The sequence below is a fragment of the Primulina eburnea genome, chromosome 7 (genome assembly GCF_022965805.1).
Source record: "Primulina eburnea isolate SZY01 chromosome 7, ASM2296580v1, whole genome shotgun sequence".
NCBI classification, from domain to species: domain Eukaryota; kingdom Viridiplantae; phylum Streptophyta; class Magnoliopsida; order Lamiales; family Gesneriaceae; genus Primulina; species Primulina eburnea.
In genome coordinates, this window is record NC_133107.1 from 1,655,393 (window position 1) to 1,676,092 (window position 20,700).

At 36.9% G+C, this 20,700-nt stretch overlaps 3 protein-coding genes and 1 pseudogene across 3 annotated transcripts; 1 reads left to right on the top strand and 3 right to left on the bottom strand.

The window, feature by feature from the left end:
* Positions 1–6,908: 6,908 nt before the first annotated feature.
* Positions 6,909–7,622, bottom strand: LOC140837339 (transcription factor IND-like). Its single transcript, XM_073203471.1, has one exon. The coding sequence runs from the start codon at positions 7,620–7,622 to the stop codon at positions 6,909–6,911; it is 714 nt and encodes a 237-aa protein (XP_073059572.1).
* Positions 7,623–11,618: 3,996 nt separating this feature from the next.
* LOC140836445 (probable pectinesterase/pectinesterase inhibitor 51) lies at positions 11,619–14,156 on the top strand (annotated as a pseudogene).
* A 1,531-nt stretch (positions 14,157–15,687) lies between these two features.
* On the bottom strand, positions 15,688–18,210 carry LOC140836446 (uncharacterized). The gene is made up of 6 exons (XM_073201970.1): positions 18,028–18,210; positions 17,890–17,944; positions 17,384–17,434; positions 16,694–16,785; positions 16,542–16,619; positions 15,688–15,947 (listed from the first exon to the last, which is right to left on the bottom strand). Exons 1-6 carry the CDS (start codon positions 18,081–18,083, stop codon positions 15,797–15,799), a joined length of 483 nt encoding a protein of 160 aa, XP_073058071.1. The 5' UTR covers positions 18,084–18,210; the 3' UTR covers positions 15,688–15,796.
* Positions 18,211–18,916: 706 nt separating this feature from the next.
* LOC140837340 (secreted RxLR effector protein 161-like) lies at positions 18,917–19,678 on the bottom strand. Its single transcript, XM_073203473.1, has one exon. It carries the CDS (start codon positions 19,676–19,678, stop codon positions 18,917–18,919), a length of 762 nt encoding a protein of 253 aa, XP_073059574.1.
* Between the last annotated feature and the right edge of the window lie 1,022 nt (positions 19,679–20,700).

Below are 20,700 nucleotides of genomic sequence, written 5' to 3' on the forward strand. Positions count from 1 at the left end.
CATATTTTAAACTGGTACACAAAGTTTAGCAAGTCGAGGGACTTTTGAGGGTTTGGGTAATATATTCAAAAACATACTAAAATGAAATATTTTGTGATGGCTTTTTTAAGATTATGGGGCCTACTTTAAGTTGTAATGGGCCCAAACTCTTTCATCGGTTAATTATTTTATTAAGAACCCATCATACAACCTTTTTATATCAAATCCTACCCCAAAACCCTGATCCCCTCACCCTTTGTGTTCGGCGACACCCACCCATAAAAAGCCCTAGCAGCAGCAGCTCGTGGAATTTCAACAGCCTTTGTGCTCGGTTTTCTCAAAATAATTCTTAGGAGCTCTTCTCCGTCCCTCCGGTGCCTGTTCTATGCAATTGTGTCGAGGTTTTCGAGCGTAAATACGCAAAGGCACATCCGATTTCCTTATTTTCTCATCGATCGCACTATATTATGTTTGTTGAAATGCATTTGCATGATATATTAAGGATATAGTGTTATGCATCAGTTTTGCTTAGCTTTTTTGCGAAAATGTTGAACATTCTTGCATATTTCTCACGCCTTGATCTTGATTTGTAAGGGACTGTCATGGCTTGAGAGATAAGGGCGATCTATGGTAGGTATACCATGAATTCGGATGGGAAATGTCAAGCTAGAACCCATCCTGCAGGTGGCCGATTGCATCTCGTCGTTCTAAGGCTTGGGACTGTTAGGTTGTGCGAAGAAGGCGAGGGCAGCATGCATGGGCTCAGACCCTGGTGGGTCCGTGTAGGGGCTTGGCTAATGGTCTGTGAGCCGCTGGATGCATGGCTTGGGTAGGATCGTGTGTTATGTAGTAAGCTAGATTGCGGTTTGGAGGTGTTCGAGCGATCCAGCGTGCAGGGACTGTAGGCATGAGTTTGGTCAGTCCAGGAGGAGCTCTTGGTTAGGTCTTGGTCTTATGATAGTCGGCTAGGGGCTGGTCCAAGGGAGTTTGGTCAAGGGTCGAGAAATTAGGAGCTAGGTGCACTAGGGTTTAATTGTTATTGAGTGCAGAAAATTCCAGCAGCTGGTCGAGGGATTTCGTGGGTTTTAGATGGTCTGAAATAAGTGGTTTAAAGACTGGTCAGGTGGGTTCAAGTCATGGTTTAGTTTGGAAAAGTTTGGTTGATTTTCAGGTTAATTTAGATTAAAACTTTGCATGTTTCATATTTGAATTATTTTAAATGACGGTCTAGGGTTTGATGCTTTAACATTTTTTACAGCAATAGTTTTATCAGTAGTTGAATACTTTTATTTTAAAATATATGATTGACAGTTGTTATTGCATGCATGCGCTTAAATATAATTTTCGAATAATATTTTAGTAGCACAAGTTGTTTCATACACATCCGTGAATTTTAAAAATTATATATGTCACCTGGAACTTATCAATCTTATAATTGCACCTGTAAGATATGAGAATCATAAAACCGGCTTTAGATACTGTGGGGACTCGGACGCTAATCATCTTTTTAACCATGGTTGGGACTAATTAATCAATTATAGTAAACAGGGTCTAAATTTTTTTTTTTTTTAACGCGGAAGGTAATGGAATCAAACTCCTATACATATCAGTATAAAAGTATAAATCTCATACGTCATACAATAATTTACATCTCAGGTTCAACATCTAACTATCAAGTGTTTAAACCCTATCTCTAGTCCAAGTCCGGAATCACCACTCTAATCTTGATCTGTCTTCACCTCTGTGACCATGTACTGATGTCGGTCTTGGCCAAGAAATCACGGCTTCCACTTTACTGAGATCAACTGAGATACCATCTCCAGATATAATATGACCAAGAAATACTACATGTCTTAGCCAAAACTCACATTTCGACAGTTTAGCATATAACTTCTCAGCCCTTAGAATTCGCAATACAGTTCTTAGATGCTCAGCATGCTCACTCATATTCTTTGAATAAATCAAAATATCATCGATGAAAATAATCACAAAATCATCGAGATATTTCTGGAAGATACGGTTCATCAATCACATGAATACAGCTGGAGCATTCGTCAGACCAAACGGCATGACAATAAATTCATAGTGTCCATACCTGGTTCTGAATGTCGTCTTTGATATATCAGAATCTCTGACTCTCAGCTGATGATATCCCTATCTCAAATCGATCTTGGAATATACTGAAGAACGCTGCAACTGATCGAATAAATCATCTATACGAGGCAAAGGATATTTATTCTTTACCGTTGCCTTGTTCAGTTGCCGATAGTCGATGCAAAGTCTCATCGAACCATCTTTCTTTCTTACGAATAGTACTGGAGCACCCCAAGGAGACACACTCGGTCTGATGTACCCCTTGGCCAGTAAATCTTCCAACTGATCCTTCAATTCTTTCAATTCAACTGGTGCCATTCTGTACGGAGTTCTAGAAATCGGTACTGTACCTGACATCAGTTCAATGCTGAAGTCTATCTCTCTAACTGGAGGTAATCCCGGGATCTCATCTGGGAAGACGTCAGCAAACTCACGTACCACTGGCAGATCTGCCAATGCTGGACTCGACTTCAGTAAATCTACTGAATATACAAGGAACCCTTCTGCTCCTTTCTGTAACAATCGAGTCATAGATAGTACGGATACTAAAGGAATTCTCGATCTAGAACCCTTACCGTAAAATTTCCACTCTTCAGCCATATCTGGTCTGAATCTCACTATCTTGTGGAAACAATCAACTGTCGCTCTGTACTTGGTCAGCATATCAATACCAATTATACAATCAAAATCGGACAACCCAAGTACGATGCAATCTAACTCAATCTCATGCCCGTCATACTGTAGCATACAATGTTTAACCGAATTCACGGATATCAAACCCGTCCCCAAAGACGAAGAGACAGACACTACAGTAGCTAAAGACTCTACATGCAATGCATGACTTAATGCAAATCGTTCAGAAATAAATGTGTGTGAAGCACCGGTATCAATTAATACGTAAGCAGGATAACCACATAAAGAACAATTACCTGCCACAACGTCATCTGGTGCTTCCTGGGCATGCTCTTCTGTCAAAGCGAAGACTCTGGCCTGCTGTCTCGGAGGCTGACCAACTGTCTGGCTTCCTCCTGGCCTCTGCTGTGACTGAGCTGGCACTGGCTGAAATGTATGAACAGCAGCTGATCGTTTCTCAGTCTGTGCTGCTGATCCCGATGACTCGGCCCCCTGAGCTCTCTGCAACCCTTTCTGTGGACACACTTTAGCAAAGTGTCCCGGCTGTTTACAGAAATTGCAACTACCAGTCACTCCCTCGCATTGCTCAGTAGCATGTCTTCCTCCGCAAGTCTTGCAATAAACTCCAGTGTAACTCTGGCTCGGTCTGGAACCACCGGAGCTGGAAGAACTACTGCCAGATTTCTTGAATTGCTTTCCCATGGCTTTCAAAAATTCTTTCTTTCCTCCACTACTGCTGCCACCCTCAAATCTGGGTGGTGGTTGCTGTGGTCTTGGTGCTGGAGGCACAAATGAAGCCCCTTTCTGTCTCATCAGACCGGCTTCTGCTCCCTTGGCTCTGTTCAGGGCATCAGTAAAATTATTCGGTCGCCATGTGTTCACTAATGTGAAAATATCGGGTTTCAGGCCATTGATGAACTGATCAGCAGTAGCTTCTTCGCTGTCAACCACATGTGGAGCAAATTTCAGCAAGGAGGAGAACTTTGACACGTACTCCTCTATGTTCATCTGTCCTTGCTTTAGATTGGCAAACTCCGCCCCCTTATCCTTTCGATACGACACTGGAAAGAATCGTTGATAAAATTCAGTTCTAAATATATTCCAGGTAATATTCGTACCTCTATGCTCCATGGCTCTCTTCCTCGTAATCCACCCGTCCATGGCAACGTCGTGTAACTGGTGTCCAATTAATTTCACTCTCTTCTCATCTGTATACTCCAAGGATTCGAACAACATTTCTATATCATCAAGCCAACTCTCACACTCCACAGCGTTCTCTGTGCCTTTCAAGGTTGGCAGATGAAATGACTGAAATCGTTTCAGTAACGATTCCATTGGAGTTGGTGTGACATCCATTGTAGGATTGGATGTATTTCCCTGTTCTGGTACTCGTCTCGGAGGCATATCTGATAATCAAATAGATTAGCAACAAATAGCACAATTCTGTTTCAATCCTCCTCTGATCATCTTACTGCTGATCTAGAATCAGTACTGATCCAATCTCAATAAAACATATTACTATATCAAATCAGATAAACAAGTAACATGTAATAAAGCAGTAAGACATGCTAGCATTCAAAAGCAGGAAAGAAAACCTCAATCTACCCCGCTCACCAGCCTCTTCTATCTCAATCTAAAGGAACTATCGCTCTGATACCACCTGTTGTGGGGACCCGGACGCTAATCATCTTTTTAACCATGATTGGGACTAATTAATCAATTATAGTAAACATGGTCTAATTTTTTTTTTTAAACGCGGAAGGTAATGGAATCAAACTCCTATACATATCAGTATAAAAGTATAAATCTCATACGTCATACAATAATTTACATCTCAGGTTCAACACCTAACTATCAAGTGTTTAAACCCTATCTCTAGTCCAAGTCCGGAATCACCACTCTAATCTTGATCTGTCTTCACCTCTGTGACCTTGTACCTGTCCCACATGTTGTCATGCACACATACAAACAAGACAACAGCCGGATAACTCCGGTGAGATATAAATATCCCAGTATAAACAATGTATTAAATGCAATCATATAAAACATATATAAAAGCATAAACAAACATCAAAACATGTATCTAGTCTGACTACATGAATCAATGACTCGTGATCTAATCTTATCTTATCTCAAATCTAGGGATCCCAATCTAATTTAGACTTTGGTATGCTGTATCGAGTGTCTACGATAGACGTCGATCTACATCTAAAGCTCATCGATACACCGTAAGTCTAGAGTCTTATCGGTTCTGAGAAAGACTCGGCGGTTCTGCCCTAGCTAGGCTGATCTGCCCTAGACTCGGACTCTGACTCTGCTCTAAGTCAATATATTAACATATCAATCTGATAATCTGCAAATATCAATGCAATAAAATAAAGTATGTGATTTAGGGAAACTCAAGTCAAACCTAACTCGAGTTGTGCAATCATGAATCAACATTTATTTATACCTTTCTTGCTGTCGATCTGATACAATCAAAGTCTCGCGCATATGCGCGACATCTTCCGCGCATATGCGCGAGGTCTTCTGCCTGTTTGGCGCATGTGCGCGCATTCAGTCGCGCATGTGCGCCAACCCCTCTGGACCTCTCGCGCATATGCGCGCGTATACTCGCGCATGTGCGCCGATGCTACTGTCCTCGCACTTCAATTTTCACACGTGATCTCCTTTCGTGTCTCGGTTAGCCCTTTCATAATCACATTAAATTAGTACTCAATAATGGTTAATTAACCGTGATTAATTCTCGGGCATTACAGATAATTTAATTCTTTTATAAAGTGAAAAGTTATATAAAAATTATGGTAAAATGAAACAACAAATTAAATTTCAAAAAAAATGTATTTTTTTTCCTTATCTATTCTAGTTATAAAATACATCGGATAAACTACAAGATTTTGAGTTTTAACGGTCAAAATTTTTTAAAAAAAAATCTTTGGTTTAATATTATTTTATGTTACTTTTTTACGCTCTTTTTCATGAAATTAATTTGTTGAATGTCCATATTATTTAATATTATGAATTAGAGGTGACAATGACAAGGTCTATAAAAACATGAAGAAACGTATATGTAAATCTAAAATTAACATGTACTGTAAATGTAAGCTTGATACAAACGTGAAGTGATGAATCTGTAATTTTTAAAGTTAGTTTTTTTTTTTTTAATTATAGAAAACTTCATGAGAATTATGTGTAATTAATTGTAATTAAAATTTTACAAACAGGAAAATAATTTGGGAAAAGCCTAAAAGATATAAACATGTTTCATACATCCAAGAAAATGCAATATTTGGAAGAAAAATAATGGTATTTTAGGAAATCTATATCTGTGATCAACAATGGTTACTAAATTCCTATAATTCGAAAAAAAAAACATAAAATATCAAAATTATTAAGCTTTGTGTTCTTATATCAATCAGAAACATGCTGAATAAATGTAGATGAATTAAAATTGCTAAAACCATCAAATTTGATTTTCTTTTTTTTTTTTGTAAAATATGAATTATTTTAATATAATAATATGAAAAAAGAAACACCTCGGCTTTGCCAAATACTGATTCAATTCGGGGGTGCTAGCTTTTCACCTTGAATATATATTCACTTTTGACCTGAAATCGAAAAAAGCCTTGCTGCTAGCTGATCATCGTAAATGCAGAAAGCAAGCACATGATGTTTAGGCTACTTCCATACGAGTTCAGTTACCTATATTTATGTATACACCTGCAAAGAGCTCGCCCCGTGCGCTAACTAGCCAGCTTGTATCAACCCATATATATATATATATATTTGAATAAAGGATTATTTTTATTATTAAAAAATTGGCGTGGGAGTGAGGGATATTTTTCGTTTTTACGTCGTTTCGAACCCACACAACTCCGACTACTTCACCCAAGTGGTGATAGCTGGGCGAGTAAATGTTTTGATGATATCGTGACGGTCACATATCTTCTCATTTTGTAATATTTAGACGGCTCAAAATCCATATGCTAGCTATGATCAAATACTTCTGATACATTAAGAGTTGAAATATTTTGGCATAAATTAATAAATAGTACAGATCATCATTATAATATGATAGGTGAACATAAGTTACATACACTCAAATATTTATTGTTTATTTATTTATTTGAGGTAAATACTTAATTATGGCTAGAACACATGGAATGGTTTCATTGATCCCTTTAATGTAATTATTGAGAGATCTACTTAGGGTTAGAACAGATGGAAGGATATTCACCACCTGGCCCACTGCCATTATTGTTACCTTCAAACAAGTACGAGGATGCTTCGCCTCCGGTCGTCAGCGCCACCCAGTCGAGTTCTGCTGATGGCGTGGAGATGATGGCTTCTGTGCCTGGAGGTGGCTGGTGGTCGTTTTGGCCTCTGAGGATTCGGATTTGCCGTTTCAAAAACTTCACATATTTTACAGCTTCGTCTAGCATGGAAGCAGTGTCCATTTTCATCCCACCAGGTACAAGCCTCTGCAAGATTCTCATCTTTTCGCTGATCCTCTCACGGCGTTGTCTTGCAGCAACGCTATGAGGGTCGTTGCTGATTCGTATGTTACGCCTTTTAGGCCTACGGATGGTGGCTGGATCTATCTCCACAGGTTGCATCGCAGCAATCATGAACGTCATTTCTTTCGTGGATCCCAGCTCTTCTTCTGGATCTTCTCCTCCTCGGTTTTCTTCGAGCTCAAAATCCGTCCCTGGGAGTAATTTCGAAGCTGCTAGTAAATGATCTGATGAAGAATTAATATTCGAGGGTTCTTGAAGGTCATGATGACTAATCGGTGGATAGTTAGGGCACTGTGTGAGATCAAAAGGGTGATGAAGCATATGATTATTTTCCATTGTTGGGTTGTATGGATCCCAAACATTACCGTCTGTGAACTCATGATGGCGACTGAAATCCATATATGTTTAGATTTGTGTAAACTTATGATATTTGTACACACAAGATGGGGGAAATTGTAATGAATCTTCGGAAGCTTAACGCATTTAACAAAGCTTCTTAGTTTGTGTTGTGTGAGAGCAAATTAAATATAAATAAAATTATTATTAAGGTTGCATTGGATATATAGTGTTGGAAGATTTAAGTTTTGGTTATGTGTTCGTCTTAAGAAAATAATATTAAAATTAAACACTTCGAAAAATTCAATAGCCGCTAAGTTCAGTAGATCATTTGCTCACATCTAATAGATCTTCAAGCTCTATGGAACTAAATGAACAAGCATTAATGGTCATCCTCATACTATTGAATCTCATCAACGAATATTTATAAGCATCTGATTTATTCTCTCTTTATTAATAGAGCATAAAAAAAACAAATCGATCTTTCAGAAGATGTTGAGTATTCTAGTTTAGGGAAACACTCACCGATTTGAACGTCAATTGCACAATCATTTATTGTCACCTTCTATTTTTGGATCTAACGGATGACAAATGTCAAATTGTACCATTGCATTAATTGTCTCAATACAAATCATTTATAGTCGTTCAGATCTGAACGTTAATAAACACATATAAAAGAGCAGCAATTCTCTAAGCATAAAACACACACGTGATTTATCAACAACAATCATTCTCAGAGCTTTGCTGAAAATACTTGAAGAACACTTTCAAAAGCCTTTTCATATCTTTTCAGATAACATCTTGTGTTATATTCATTGTATTCTCATACTTAATTATTCTTGAGCAAGTCTTCGTAACTAATAGAACGAGTCTTTATATTCAGAAGATTGTTTAAGAGTTGTAAAGAACTTAATACTGAGAATTTCAGTAGGCAGTGTTAATTCCTACTAAAATGGGTGTTTACAGAAGTCGTAAATATCAAAATCTTTTAGTGAATACCTTCAAGAAACAGAAGAATGAGATGCTTAAGCTTTTATCCTTCGAACTTCCAGAAACAATTACTGTGTCTTTTTATTACCTCTACTATTGTTCACAAAGTTTGGTACACTCATTCTGCATGGCATATCAATTGTCTATTGATCTTTATCGTTCGAGATCAGACTTTTGTTACTATAACTCGTAGATGTCATCTAATATTCAAGAGAAGAAAATTAAGTGAGGTCTTTATTCACCCTTTTGTGTTGTTATTTACAAGGACATTGTGTATTTTGGGATTAGATTTACTTGTATTAATTACCTTCATCACACATCAAATTGAAGAAACTACTTAACTTAGTTTAGGAGATAATTGTTAATTATATTCTTATACTTTGCTTTACTTCTCAATTTTGTCCCTCTACTTTTTTTTCCATCCAATTATATATTTTGTTTTTATTTCGTCCCAAACTTTAGTTGAACATTAAGAGTTGATTATCACTTAAGCACGTACGTGAGGACTACATGCCTTCATTATTTGCCCAAAAGTGAACAATCGGCATCCTTACGTTCAATTTGGACACAAAGAATGAAGTCAAATGGTACTCACGTGTATTGACCATCAAATATTAATGCTGACCTATCGACTAAAATGAAATTGAGATACAACTTAAAACTTGAAGGATATATTTAACACACAAAAATAAAGGAGAGGGTCTCTTGTAAGACGGTCTCACAAATTTTTATCTGTGAAACGGATCAACCCTACCGATATTCACAATAAAAAGTAATACTCTCAGCATAAAAAGTAATACTTTTTCATGGATAACTCAAATAAAAGTTCTGTCTCACAAAATACAACCCGTGAAACCGTCTCACACAAGTTTTTGTCAAACTAAAGAGAATAATATAGGACTTTATATTTCCTGCCACGCTACAATAATTTGCCAAGTGCTCTCTATGTATATAAAGTAGATGGCATAAACAATTGGAGAGAATTTACGATATCCAAATAAAAAGAAACAAACGTGAGGAAATTGATTAATTTTGAAAGAGACAACTCTTTGGAAATAGAGTGACAAATTAAGAATCAAAGGGCTAAGTTATCGACTTTTCAATTCATAGTTTTAATTCAGCAATTTGCACTTTTTTTCAATTCTAGTTATTTTCATATTATTGATGTGATATCAAAGACACTACTATCGTTTGTCTTAACTTCGGCATTTTTTGGTGAAGCATCGTCGTTTTCTGGTGTCATGTTAATATTTCGATGGTTTATAAATAAAAATATATATTTAGCTATGTTTTTTTAACACATTTAATTCGATCAATTTACAATTTTTTTTAAAACAAAATAACAAATTCACACTTGCATGAGTCGCCCTAAAGACATATATATGCGGCATCCGCTGGCCATAATCGATCAGTAATATAGAGCATGAGCCAGCGTGACAGTGCTTCTGTCACATATTAATGATCAAGTCGTTAAATTAAAATTAACATACTAAAAAATATTATGTAATTACGTAGAATTTTAAATATAGTGATACCAATTCTGCATATGATTTTTTTTGGGCACTGTCTTCTATATTTGTAGATTTTGGGTTTTAATTATTTAAATAATCAAAATAAATTCTCGCTGTGTTTTTGTTTTTTGTGCTAACATACCATCATATACGTTAACATTTTCGATATCATATTTTTAAATTTTTTATGTCATGTTGAGGTACGGTGGAGTGTGATCTGAAACAAAAATAAATAAATAAATAATTAATGAAAATTTAATTTTGAATATTTTAATCTTACATGATTATTTCCTTTTTTTGATGGAAAAAGAAAAAAAGTCTAAACTTCGATACAAACGACAATAATAATAATAATAATAATAATAATAAATGCATGGGTGGGTACGAACTCATGGGATCATACAAAAGATTACTGAAACAGAGGGCAGAAACCTTAAAAAGCCTGAGAAATTTTGGTACGACTGATTACGTCACCTTTTTTTGTTTGTTCTCTGTGCAAAAGTCATCACTGAAAACGAGATGATATATACTCGTCACCTTCCACAAAATGTACTCGCAAGTGGAGTGACTTTGCTTTTGAAGTATAGATAGATAAAAAAAAATCATTTTATTATAAATATTTTGTAAATATATTATAATTGAACATATGATTATTAGTTAATAACTCTAACATTTTACTTGTATCATGTAATAATTGCAGTAGTTTATGTATCAGTTTTTTCTATTTAATAATAATTTATTTACTATTTATTTATTTGTTATTTCTTAATGTAGGCAGGCTCAATTAATATAATGTATTTTTAATATAATATATTAAATTAATTTATGCCATAGAGGTTACTTTAATTTGCAAACATATAATGTTAAAAAAAATTGAATATCCGCTGAAAATAATATTTAAGTGGACGCAGGTACTGCATGCATGCAGGGGGAGTGGACGACCCGGGTCCATATATAAGAGTGGGTTAAACCAGTTTGTGTATGGAATTCCCACATCCCCGCCCCATCCATTTTCGATTTTGATAGTCCAAAACAAGAAACCTGGCAGCCCCTTTTAGTTTTAAATTTGAGTTGGGCTAGTCTTTTCTTTTTCCTTTCTTTCTTTTTCAACCACAAAACACAATAGATTTTCGAAATTTGAGAAAATATTTCTTAATTATTCAATTATGGTGTCTTTGATAACGCCTCAGGGAAAAATGGAAATGGTTGCTTAATATTATAAGCAAAATGGATAAGCTGCTTTTAATTGGAGATTATGTCGATTCAATCAATAGTCGTATGTGTGATTTCTCAGTTAGATAGGATATGATCAGCTCTTATCTAAGGTGGTAAGTTAATCTCCTAACTGCTTCTATCATTCTAGCTCGTTGAGTCTGACATATCAGACTTGTTCGGTGTGGTTTATTTGATAAAAATGGTCTACTGATTACTAGTGGACACTTTGAGTTAATCCAAAAAACACAAAAAATAAAGAATATGAATTCCAAGATAGATTTTTTTTTTAGAAAAAAAAAAAAACTCAAGATGTTGTTTCCCTCGTTTTCTATCACACACTCCTTGCTAGGTCAAGTCTCTCCAAATCTAAACCCCACCTGATGACTGATTGCACCACCAGTCAACCAAAAGGAACCCATCACTCATAGATCTGATCTGCGCCGCCCCCTGCTTCCACTTTCCATTCTCTAGTTCTTCAGTGGCCATTCCTTCAGACCATTTCAAACCCGTGAATCCACTGCCAATCGCTACCCTCCGAAGTTGCCCGATCAAATCTGAACCATTTTTTTCTTAAAATAAATACCCATTTGCTTCTTACATCGCCAATTAATACCCGTAATCGATCGATAAAGATCGCTGTTGATTTTTATATTTATTGTTATTATCCACATTCTTCGTTTAAAAAGAATATCGGCCTAATTGAAAGCGATGCAGCTCCGAAAACCTATAAAATCCTCGCCTCCGCCCATATCAGACCCCATCACAGACAATTCTAGAAAATCTCGGAATTTGAAATTCTTCTTCATTACAATGGCGACGATTCTTACTTTAACAATCCTGTTACTTGTTCTATTCATCATGCTCTCTTCCGCCCGCCACCACAAGCACCACATCCGGAAGCCATCGTCTCCCCCGCCTTACACTGACAGCTCACCGTCTGACAATATGATTCACGAGGCCTGCAAGGCCTCGCGTGACAGTCCAACATGTGAATCCTGGCTGTCCCAGTCAAATAACGTGCCCGCAGATGCCACCGTTTCGCAGGTAATCCAATCCGCCATGTGGGTCACCACGCAATATCTTGGAAAGGGTCGGGCCATGGTACAGAATATCCTGGACGGGTCCTCGGATAACCAGAACAGGTCTAATGCCGCCAAAACGTGTTTGGAGCTGCTACGTTACTCAGAATACCGGATAAATCTGGCGGGCGGAGCTCTGCCACTCGGCAAGATCAAGGACGCGCGCGCATGGATGAGCGCGGCGTTGGTGTACCATTACGACTGCTGGTCGGCGCTCAAGTACGTGAATGACACGTCCCTAGTGGACAGTACCATGGAGTTCTTTAATTCTTCTTTAATCTTGTCCACCAGCAATGCGCTGGGGATGATGGTGAATTATGATGTTTTCGGCGACAAAATTGGGTCTTGGGCCCCACCCAAGACCGAGCGCGACGGATTCTGGGAACCCGGATCAGATTCTTCAGGACCCAAGGTGGCCGGTGCAGTGCTGTCTGAGCTCAAGTGGGACGTGACTGTCTGCAAGGACAGCGGCGCGTGTGATTACAAATCGGTGCAGGATGCGGTGAATGCCGTCCCGGATAGTGCCGGATCGGACAAGCGGTTTGTTATATGGATCAAAAACGGGGTTTATGTGGAGACGGTTCGGGTTCCACTAGAGAAGAAGAATGTTGTGTTCTTGGGTGATGGCATGGGTAAAACAGTAATTACAGGTTCTATGAACGTGGGCCAGCCAGGGGTGTCCACCTACAACTCCGCCACAGTGGGTAAGTCGCCGGTCAAAGTTATATTCTTGTGAAATCTTTCTTAAAGCAAGATCGTATGCCTTTTGCGAAGAAATTGTTGCATTTCTACGTGATGTGGTTAATAGTATAGCATTTAATATTTGAAATGGTGAGGGACGTGAATGAATTAGTTAGTTGGTATATATGCTTTTTCAGCAATAAATATGGTATTAAAAAGTTTGAGTTTATACATGGGATTACTTACACTTAACAGGGGTAGTTGGTGATGGATTCATGGCTACTGGCCTCACAATACAAAATACAGCGGGCCCTGATGCTCATCAAGCCTGTAGCTTTCCGATCAGACAGCGATCTCTCTATCCTCGAAAACTGTGAATTCGTTGGCAATCAAGACACCCTGTACGCTCACTCGCTTCGCCAGCTCTACAAATCATGCCGAATCCAAGGCAATGTGGACTTCATATTCGGAAACTCAGCATCTGTCTTCCAAAATTGCTCCATTCTGGTCGCCCCTCGACAACTCAGCCCCGAAAAAGGTGAGAACAATGCCGTGACAGCCCATGGAAGAATCGACCCCGCCCAATCAACCGGCTTCGTTTTCCAAAATTGCTTGATCAACGGTACGGATACATACATGGCTTTGTATTACAGTAAGCCGAGTGTGCACAAGAATTTCCTCGGAAGGCCATGGAAGGAATACTCGAGGACAGTTTTTATTCGATGTACATTAGAGTCTCTTATTACACCGGATGGGTGGATGCCTTGGAGTGGCGACTTTGCGTTGAAAACTTTATACTATGGCGAGTTTTCGAATTTGGGGCATGGATCGGATACATCAAAACGAGTTTCCTGGAGTAATCTGATCCCCGCTGAACATGTCGATTTGTACTCGGTTCAAAATTTCATTCAGGGTGATCACTGGATTCCTACATCTTTTTTATGAATTTGGAATTCGAAGCAAGAATATATGAGAGACATGTGACCATCATTAAATTGTTTCATTAACTGTTACAAGTAAGGATGTATTCTAGGCATCATTAAATAGTTTCATTAACTGAAAGGTTTTTTCATCCCTAGTTGAAAATAAATTTTATGCACACATGGTTTTGATTCACATTCCAACTGGTTAAATTCCTTACTGCGAGTCTTTATGAAATAACTCCGATGAGAAGAAAAAGAAGGCCGAAAGCATCACTCGCTTACGCTCTGACCCGAGTAGCATGGGACAGATAAACTCACACTAACCCGTCAATTTGTGTCAATTCTTGTAATATTCCATGATATTTGAACCGTTGACTATCGAATGTCTTTCTTATTTTACTTATTTAAAAAAAACTCACACCAATAAAAAAAACCCACATTTGGCAATGAATTATGAATGTAACAGGAATTGTTGTAGCATCGGATGTTGGATTTATGGAGAAGTTGCTTTCGATCATTTTCTCCTTTATTATAATAAAATAAAATTAATGGGCAAAAATATTCTTAGTAAACTCCTACATCAACTGATAGTGAGTTATAGAATCGTACTTTAAGTTTGGTATTGCATTTTGATTCTTTCATCATCAGTTGATATAAATTTTCATATTCATATAACACTAACGTAATATTACATAAATTTTGTATTGTTCTTAATGTTTATTTGGATAAACACTTCGGACTCTCTAAAACATTATATAAGTCTACTGAGAGAGAACATTTCATTGTATAAAGCCTATTTCTTTTAGTTAGTCGTAGGAATATATATCTGTACTAGTGTTTTAGGGTTCCCCGCAATTATAAAAAAACATATCTTTTTCAGTTTATAACATTAACATATAGAAAAATTTAGAGCAAAACTACAAGCAGAGGTGCGAATATATGAAGACATGAGAAATATTATATATATAATGAGGGTATATATATAATGAAGGTTACACATTGTTTTTGAGACTACAAAAACTACCTCAAATATATATATTTGAAATTAAAAGAACTTGGGGTAGTTTTATAATCTCAAAAATAACATAAAACAGTATATGTTAACCCTCATTACACGTATATCACAACTCTTATGGAATAATATGCACTAGTTGGCAACTGAAAAAATATGCAATGAAATGTGTTTTCTTTCCTTCGCGATTATATATATGTCCGACAATCTTGTCTTGCGATACAAGGTTAAACCAAGCAGCCTATATATATATATATATATATATATATATATATATATATATATATATATTCACAATCATACTTAGTTCTCTCGGCCAATACATTAAATTTCTAGAGCCGCCCCGCGACTGACATGGAAGACCAGAAAACTGATCAGTGGGACTTATGGAAATATACTCTCTTTACAAAATACTCTACTACACCGAGTAACATACCTACGAGTTAATCAATGCATAAATTATATGGAAACTTGCTCCACATGATCAAAAGAGAACCAATCCATACTCCACCCCATCTCACTGGACAGAAAATAAATCTAGATTCTGCTCAATCCTAGAATAAAATTCTCAAAATTTATTGCAATCTATATTTATAAATGCAAAGAAGCAGGTGCATTCGAGACTCTTGTTTTACTTGCTCCTGGCCTATAAGCTACAATAGAAACCCAACTGGCTGAAAAATAAACTCAACAGGTTTACCACAACCAAAATGCATGTGAAATAATAATAGTTGATTCTCGCAACTGGTAAATCAAGATGTGTAGTTAAATCGTACCTAGTTTTATCATCACAACCAAAATGTGTTGTTACATTTGAAAACAACAGTCAATTCTCAGACTCGGAAATCTTTTCTTCTTTGGGCGGTGCAAATTGCCGGGTGAGCCGAGATCTTGTCCATGGATCCAGGGGAGCTCTCTCCGGTGGCTGTGGGTTTGGTGGCTTGGATTGTCTGAGTTCATTTTCTCTATCTATAAACCTGCCAAATGATAAATATGTGTTGCCAAACGAGAAGATGCATTGACCCTACTCGGAAAAAAGTGTTTTGCAAGTTCAAGTGTTTTTTCGCCAAAATTTAACCCCTTCTTAATCGACTAAATTGATATAAAATCCATTTTTCTTCTTTTATTATGTCCAAAAATATTACATTTTTATTTTTACGAATTTTTTATTATTACAATTAATTTTTTTTTGTTAATGTAAATTACAAACTGAAAGCCTTGTTATTATAACTTTTTTCATGTTACCGAACTTACTGATTTAATTTATTAATGCAATTATACAATTCCAATTTAATATTTATCAATATAATTTTGTTACTATTATAATATACAATCATTAAATATGTTATTAATTACTCCTTGATGAAAAAGTAAAATTCATTCAAAATAAAAACACTCATAAACAGACGTTTTTAGCTTCCAAACACGCACTAATCATTTATTTCTCAAATGTCAATAAAAATATTTTTTGATGAAAGGAATAAAAAACACCATTGCTTCGAAAAGACATTGTCAAATATATTTTTACCAAGGAAATCAAAAAAGATTGAGAGCGAACATAAAAAACATACTCAATATAGGCCATAGGTGCAGCATCACCAACTCGAATTCGAGTTCGTAGCAATCTGGTGTATCCACCAGCTCTGTCCCTGTGGTAGAAAATTTTTCATTTAATTATCACATTCACATATTAAAAGCAACGATTAACAGATTTGACATTCACTTGTATCGATAAGCCAACTCTGTAAATAACTTGTGAATCACATCATCCCCTCGCACAAAGGCAGCAGCACGCCTAGCAGCACAGAGAGTACCCTGTTATAATTTGAACATGCAAATCAAAAATCAAGAAACCAAACAGCTTACTGAGATGTAAGCATCAAATTATGAGATCCATTTTTTTAAGAGAGAATCTTCTTCCTTTAACCCAACAAAGAAGTAGAACTGTATACAGAGATAAACATTTCGTTTTAATCTTTGTAATGCTTCTCGCGCGGAGCACTATAATGTCAAAGATGGTCAATAATCTTTCGAATAATGAAGACACAGAAATACATGAATCTGAGTATATTATCGTTTTATGCCACTCATTCAAAAGTGGTAAATTATACTCCAATAATATTTTGAAGGTGATTTGCCCTTTCTGAGGAATGACTCAGACATCCTATACTACAAAGCCCTTACATAATTTCTTTCTCAGGCATCCAATCTAGGAAAGTGGATGATATTATAATCTTATATACTAGTCTTCATGGCTTAGTATTAGCCTGAGTCAAAACATGCAAATTCTACACATTTCAGAGTTTAGGAAGCAAAAGCATTGTTCTTGAAAGATTAGAGATTCAAAACATCGATTTAAGCGTAGAACAATACCTCTCATGAATACGCTTACATTATTTAACAAAATCCATACCTCCTTTCCAAGTTGTACCATGTTATCTGCGAGCCTCCGGATTTCTTTTGCCTGTAAATTAAAGAAATAAACCAAATAAGAAGAGGAGGATTTAAACACATAAAAATGTCAAGCCCAAAATAAACCTTAAAATTAACTTTAACCCCGAAGAGTTTCTTGGCAGATTGTTCATCAAACAGAGCAAAGACATGAACACCCAACCTTCGTCCAATTCACATGTAACGCTAAAACCTAAAAACCAAAACTTTGATAACGCAGTGGCTGCAATAGAATGAACATAGCTCACTAGCAAGGAAATTGCATTTATTTAAATAATTCTTTTCGCTCTAGTCTAGAGTATTATTCCTCGGAGTTCCCCAATAACACGAATCAACGAGCAGATTTCATGCGAAAACATATAAAAATACAAACAAAAAGATCGAATCATTCCATCCCAACAGTAAAACCCCAATAAAACCTTAAACTTTAAAAGTACGGGAAAATCATAGGAACAGAAGATCAATTACCTTGGCAACAGTGGTTTCTATGCGCTCGTGCTGCACTAACTGCGACACCATTGTCCTGTGGTTACAAGATAAACACCTTCCTTTGAAAAATCGGAAGAAAGAAAATGAAATTTCTTTCAAAAACAATTTAATCATTACCTAAGCATGGACATTCTATGACCAGTGGGCCGATTGAGCTTCCGGAATTTCGTCATTTTCACTCACTCACAGAGCAGCGAAGAGGAAATGGAAGAACCCTGAATTCTGAAATCGAAGAACGAAACGTTGAAGTCCCAGACTCAAGAGCCACTATTGGACTTTACAATGTAACTATTTTGGGCTTTTTGCAATCAATGATTTAGTCCAATTTTCATATAATTTTAGCTGGGCCTGCCCAAATTAGGAAATTAGAATTTGAATGGTTTTTGTCGAATTTGTGAAAATTGTGTCGAAATAGGAGGAATTTAAAGGATTTTTAGTATGAAGAATTTAAATAATATTGTCTTGATATGATTGTCAAATCTGTATTAGTCTCTCTCATCAACACTAAACGGATATAAAATATCGAAAATGCATATAAATTTCAAATGAGTATCCCACTTAATTACATATAAATAAGTAATATACTAGTCATATCATTTATCTCTATTTTTCTTCATATATCCCTATTTTCTTGTGCAGCTGTGAGTTAAAAGTAGTGTTTGTAAATACTTGAATAAGTTATTATGGATTTTTCATTTGCGAATTGTAAAATAAAAGTTCATAATCAATTTTTTAAGCATTTGCAAACTATTGAAACTAAAATGGATGACACGTGAGATGGAGGAGAGAATGTACTTCTTTTATTCTTTAAAAGAGCATCAGACATTTATAGTCTTTTACACAGACATAAGCAAAACAGAAAAGGCCATATCTCATGGCAAGTTACATGGAAAAATACCAACTAATCCTAAAGAATAGGACACCCATAAGAATAGGTTTATTGAGAATAACAAATAACTAATTTGACCATCATTCCCTCCCTTAAGCTAATGCATCTGCATTGAGCTTAAACTTCAGCTGCATCAATTACTCCAAGCATCCTGCGAAGCTTCACAAATTTCTCCAAACTGAGGGGCTTTGTCATTATGTCAGCAATCTGCTCTTCAGTGCTACAAAAACTCAGTTTTACAGCTCCATCATTTACCAAGTCTCTGAGAAAATGAAATCTTACTTCAATGTGCTTGCTTCGTCCATGGAAAACAGAATTTTTGGATAACTGAATTGTAGAGTTGTTGTCACAGTGAATTTCTGTGCTTCCTCTTTCTTCAACTCCAAGTTGCTTCAAGATTCTTCTAAGCCAAATACATTGACAAGCACAAAGTGCAGCAGCGATGTATTCAGCTTCTGTGGTTGATAGGCTTACTACTGGTTGTTTTTTCGAAGCCCATGAAATTGCTCCAGATCCCATAATGAAAGCAAAACCTGAAGTGCTCTTTCGATCGTCCAAATCTCCAGCATAGTTACTATCCGTGTAAGATAAGAGACCTGTATCTCTACTGCTTCTTTTGTAGAGTATGCCAAAATCGGTGGTTCCTTTTAGATACCTTAAAATCCTTTTTGCCGCAAGCCAATGAGATGTTTTTGGATTTGCCATGAACCTACTAATCAAACTTACTCCATACATCAGATCTGGTCGAGTGGTTGTGAGGTACATGAGGCTTCCAACTGCTTGTTTAAACATAGTGACATCTACTCCATCTCCAGTTTCATCTTTTGTCAATCGTGTTCCGGGAATAATAGGATTCTTTACAGAGTTGCTGCTCTCCATGCCGAATCTTTCAAGAACTTCTCGAGCATATCTTCTTTGGCAGATAAATATTCCATGTAGTGACCCGTTCCAGAATCACCTACTAATTGAAAACTAAGCATGCAATTAACTTAATAATTACTAATCAGAGATAATAGCGGAAAAGTCAACAAAATAATGGTTATACAACCCAATCGAAGTCTAGAACAACTCAAAATAAGGTAAAGAATATCTGGTACAACCATATCGAATCAAATGATACCGAAACTAAACCAACCGGCTACTCAACGTCCTCCTCCTGCTCCTCCGGAACCATCCAACCTGAGACCTGCCCCGAGGGAATGGGGTGTCCAAGATAAACAAAACCGAGGACGTGAGCGATAAGAACGCCCAGTACAAAAGTATGAGTATACAGACCTATATGAAATGCACATGCTATGATCATGATACCGGGGTAGTCAAGAAACAGGAATCACAAAAGGATCTCAACAATGCTCAGTCTAGAGGCGCCAAGTGGATAGTGCCGCGCGGTCCAACCTCTGGGTCACTGCATCCACTACAAGACAGACGTGGACCTAAAATGTCCCGGACCACCGAAGCCCTCCCGACCCGTCGGCCACTGTGTACTCTCGGTGTCCATGCGTCCACAAGACAGGGCTGAGCGGCCCCAAGATATAGCTTATCTCGAAAGAGATACAGCTCAACAGCAAAGGCTATCTCGAAGGAGATACGGCTCAACATGAAATGCAACGTGCAGTAATAAACGTGACATAATAGCATGCATCATATGACATATATCAATGCACCACATAATCATGCAACACATATATGAATGTATACTCAACCAGGATATCTCGGATAGTACTTTCGTACCTCTATCACAGCAATCCTAATCCACTGGAACAACCAGACAACAGGTCTAATCCAAGCCTATTCATCAAGTGAAAACCATCACTAAACTTATCTACCAGACTTAACTAGATAATCCTGAGATAAATACTGATAAAATTCCAAACCTTCGTCCGTCGCTAGCCCGCTGATGC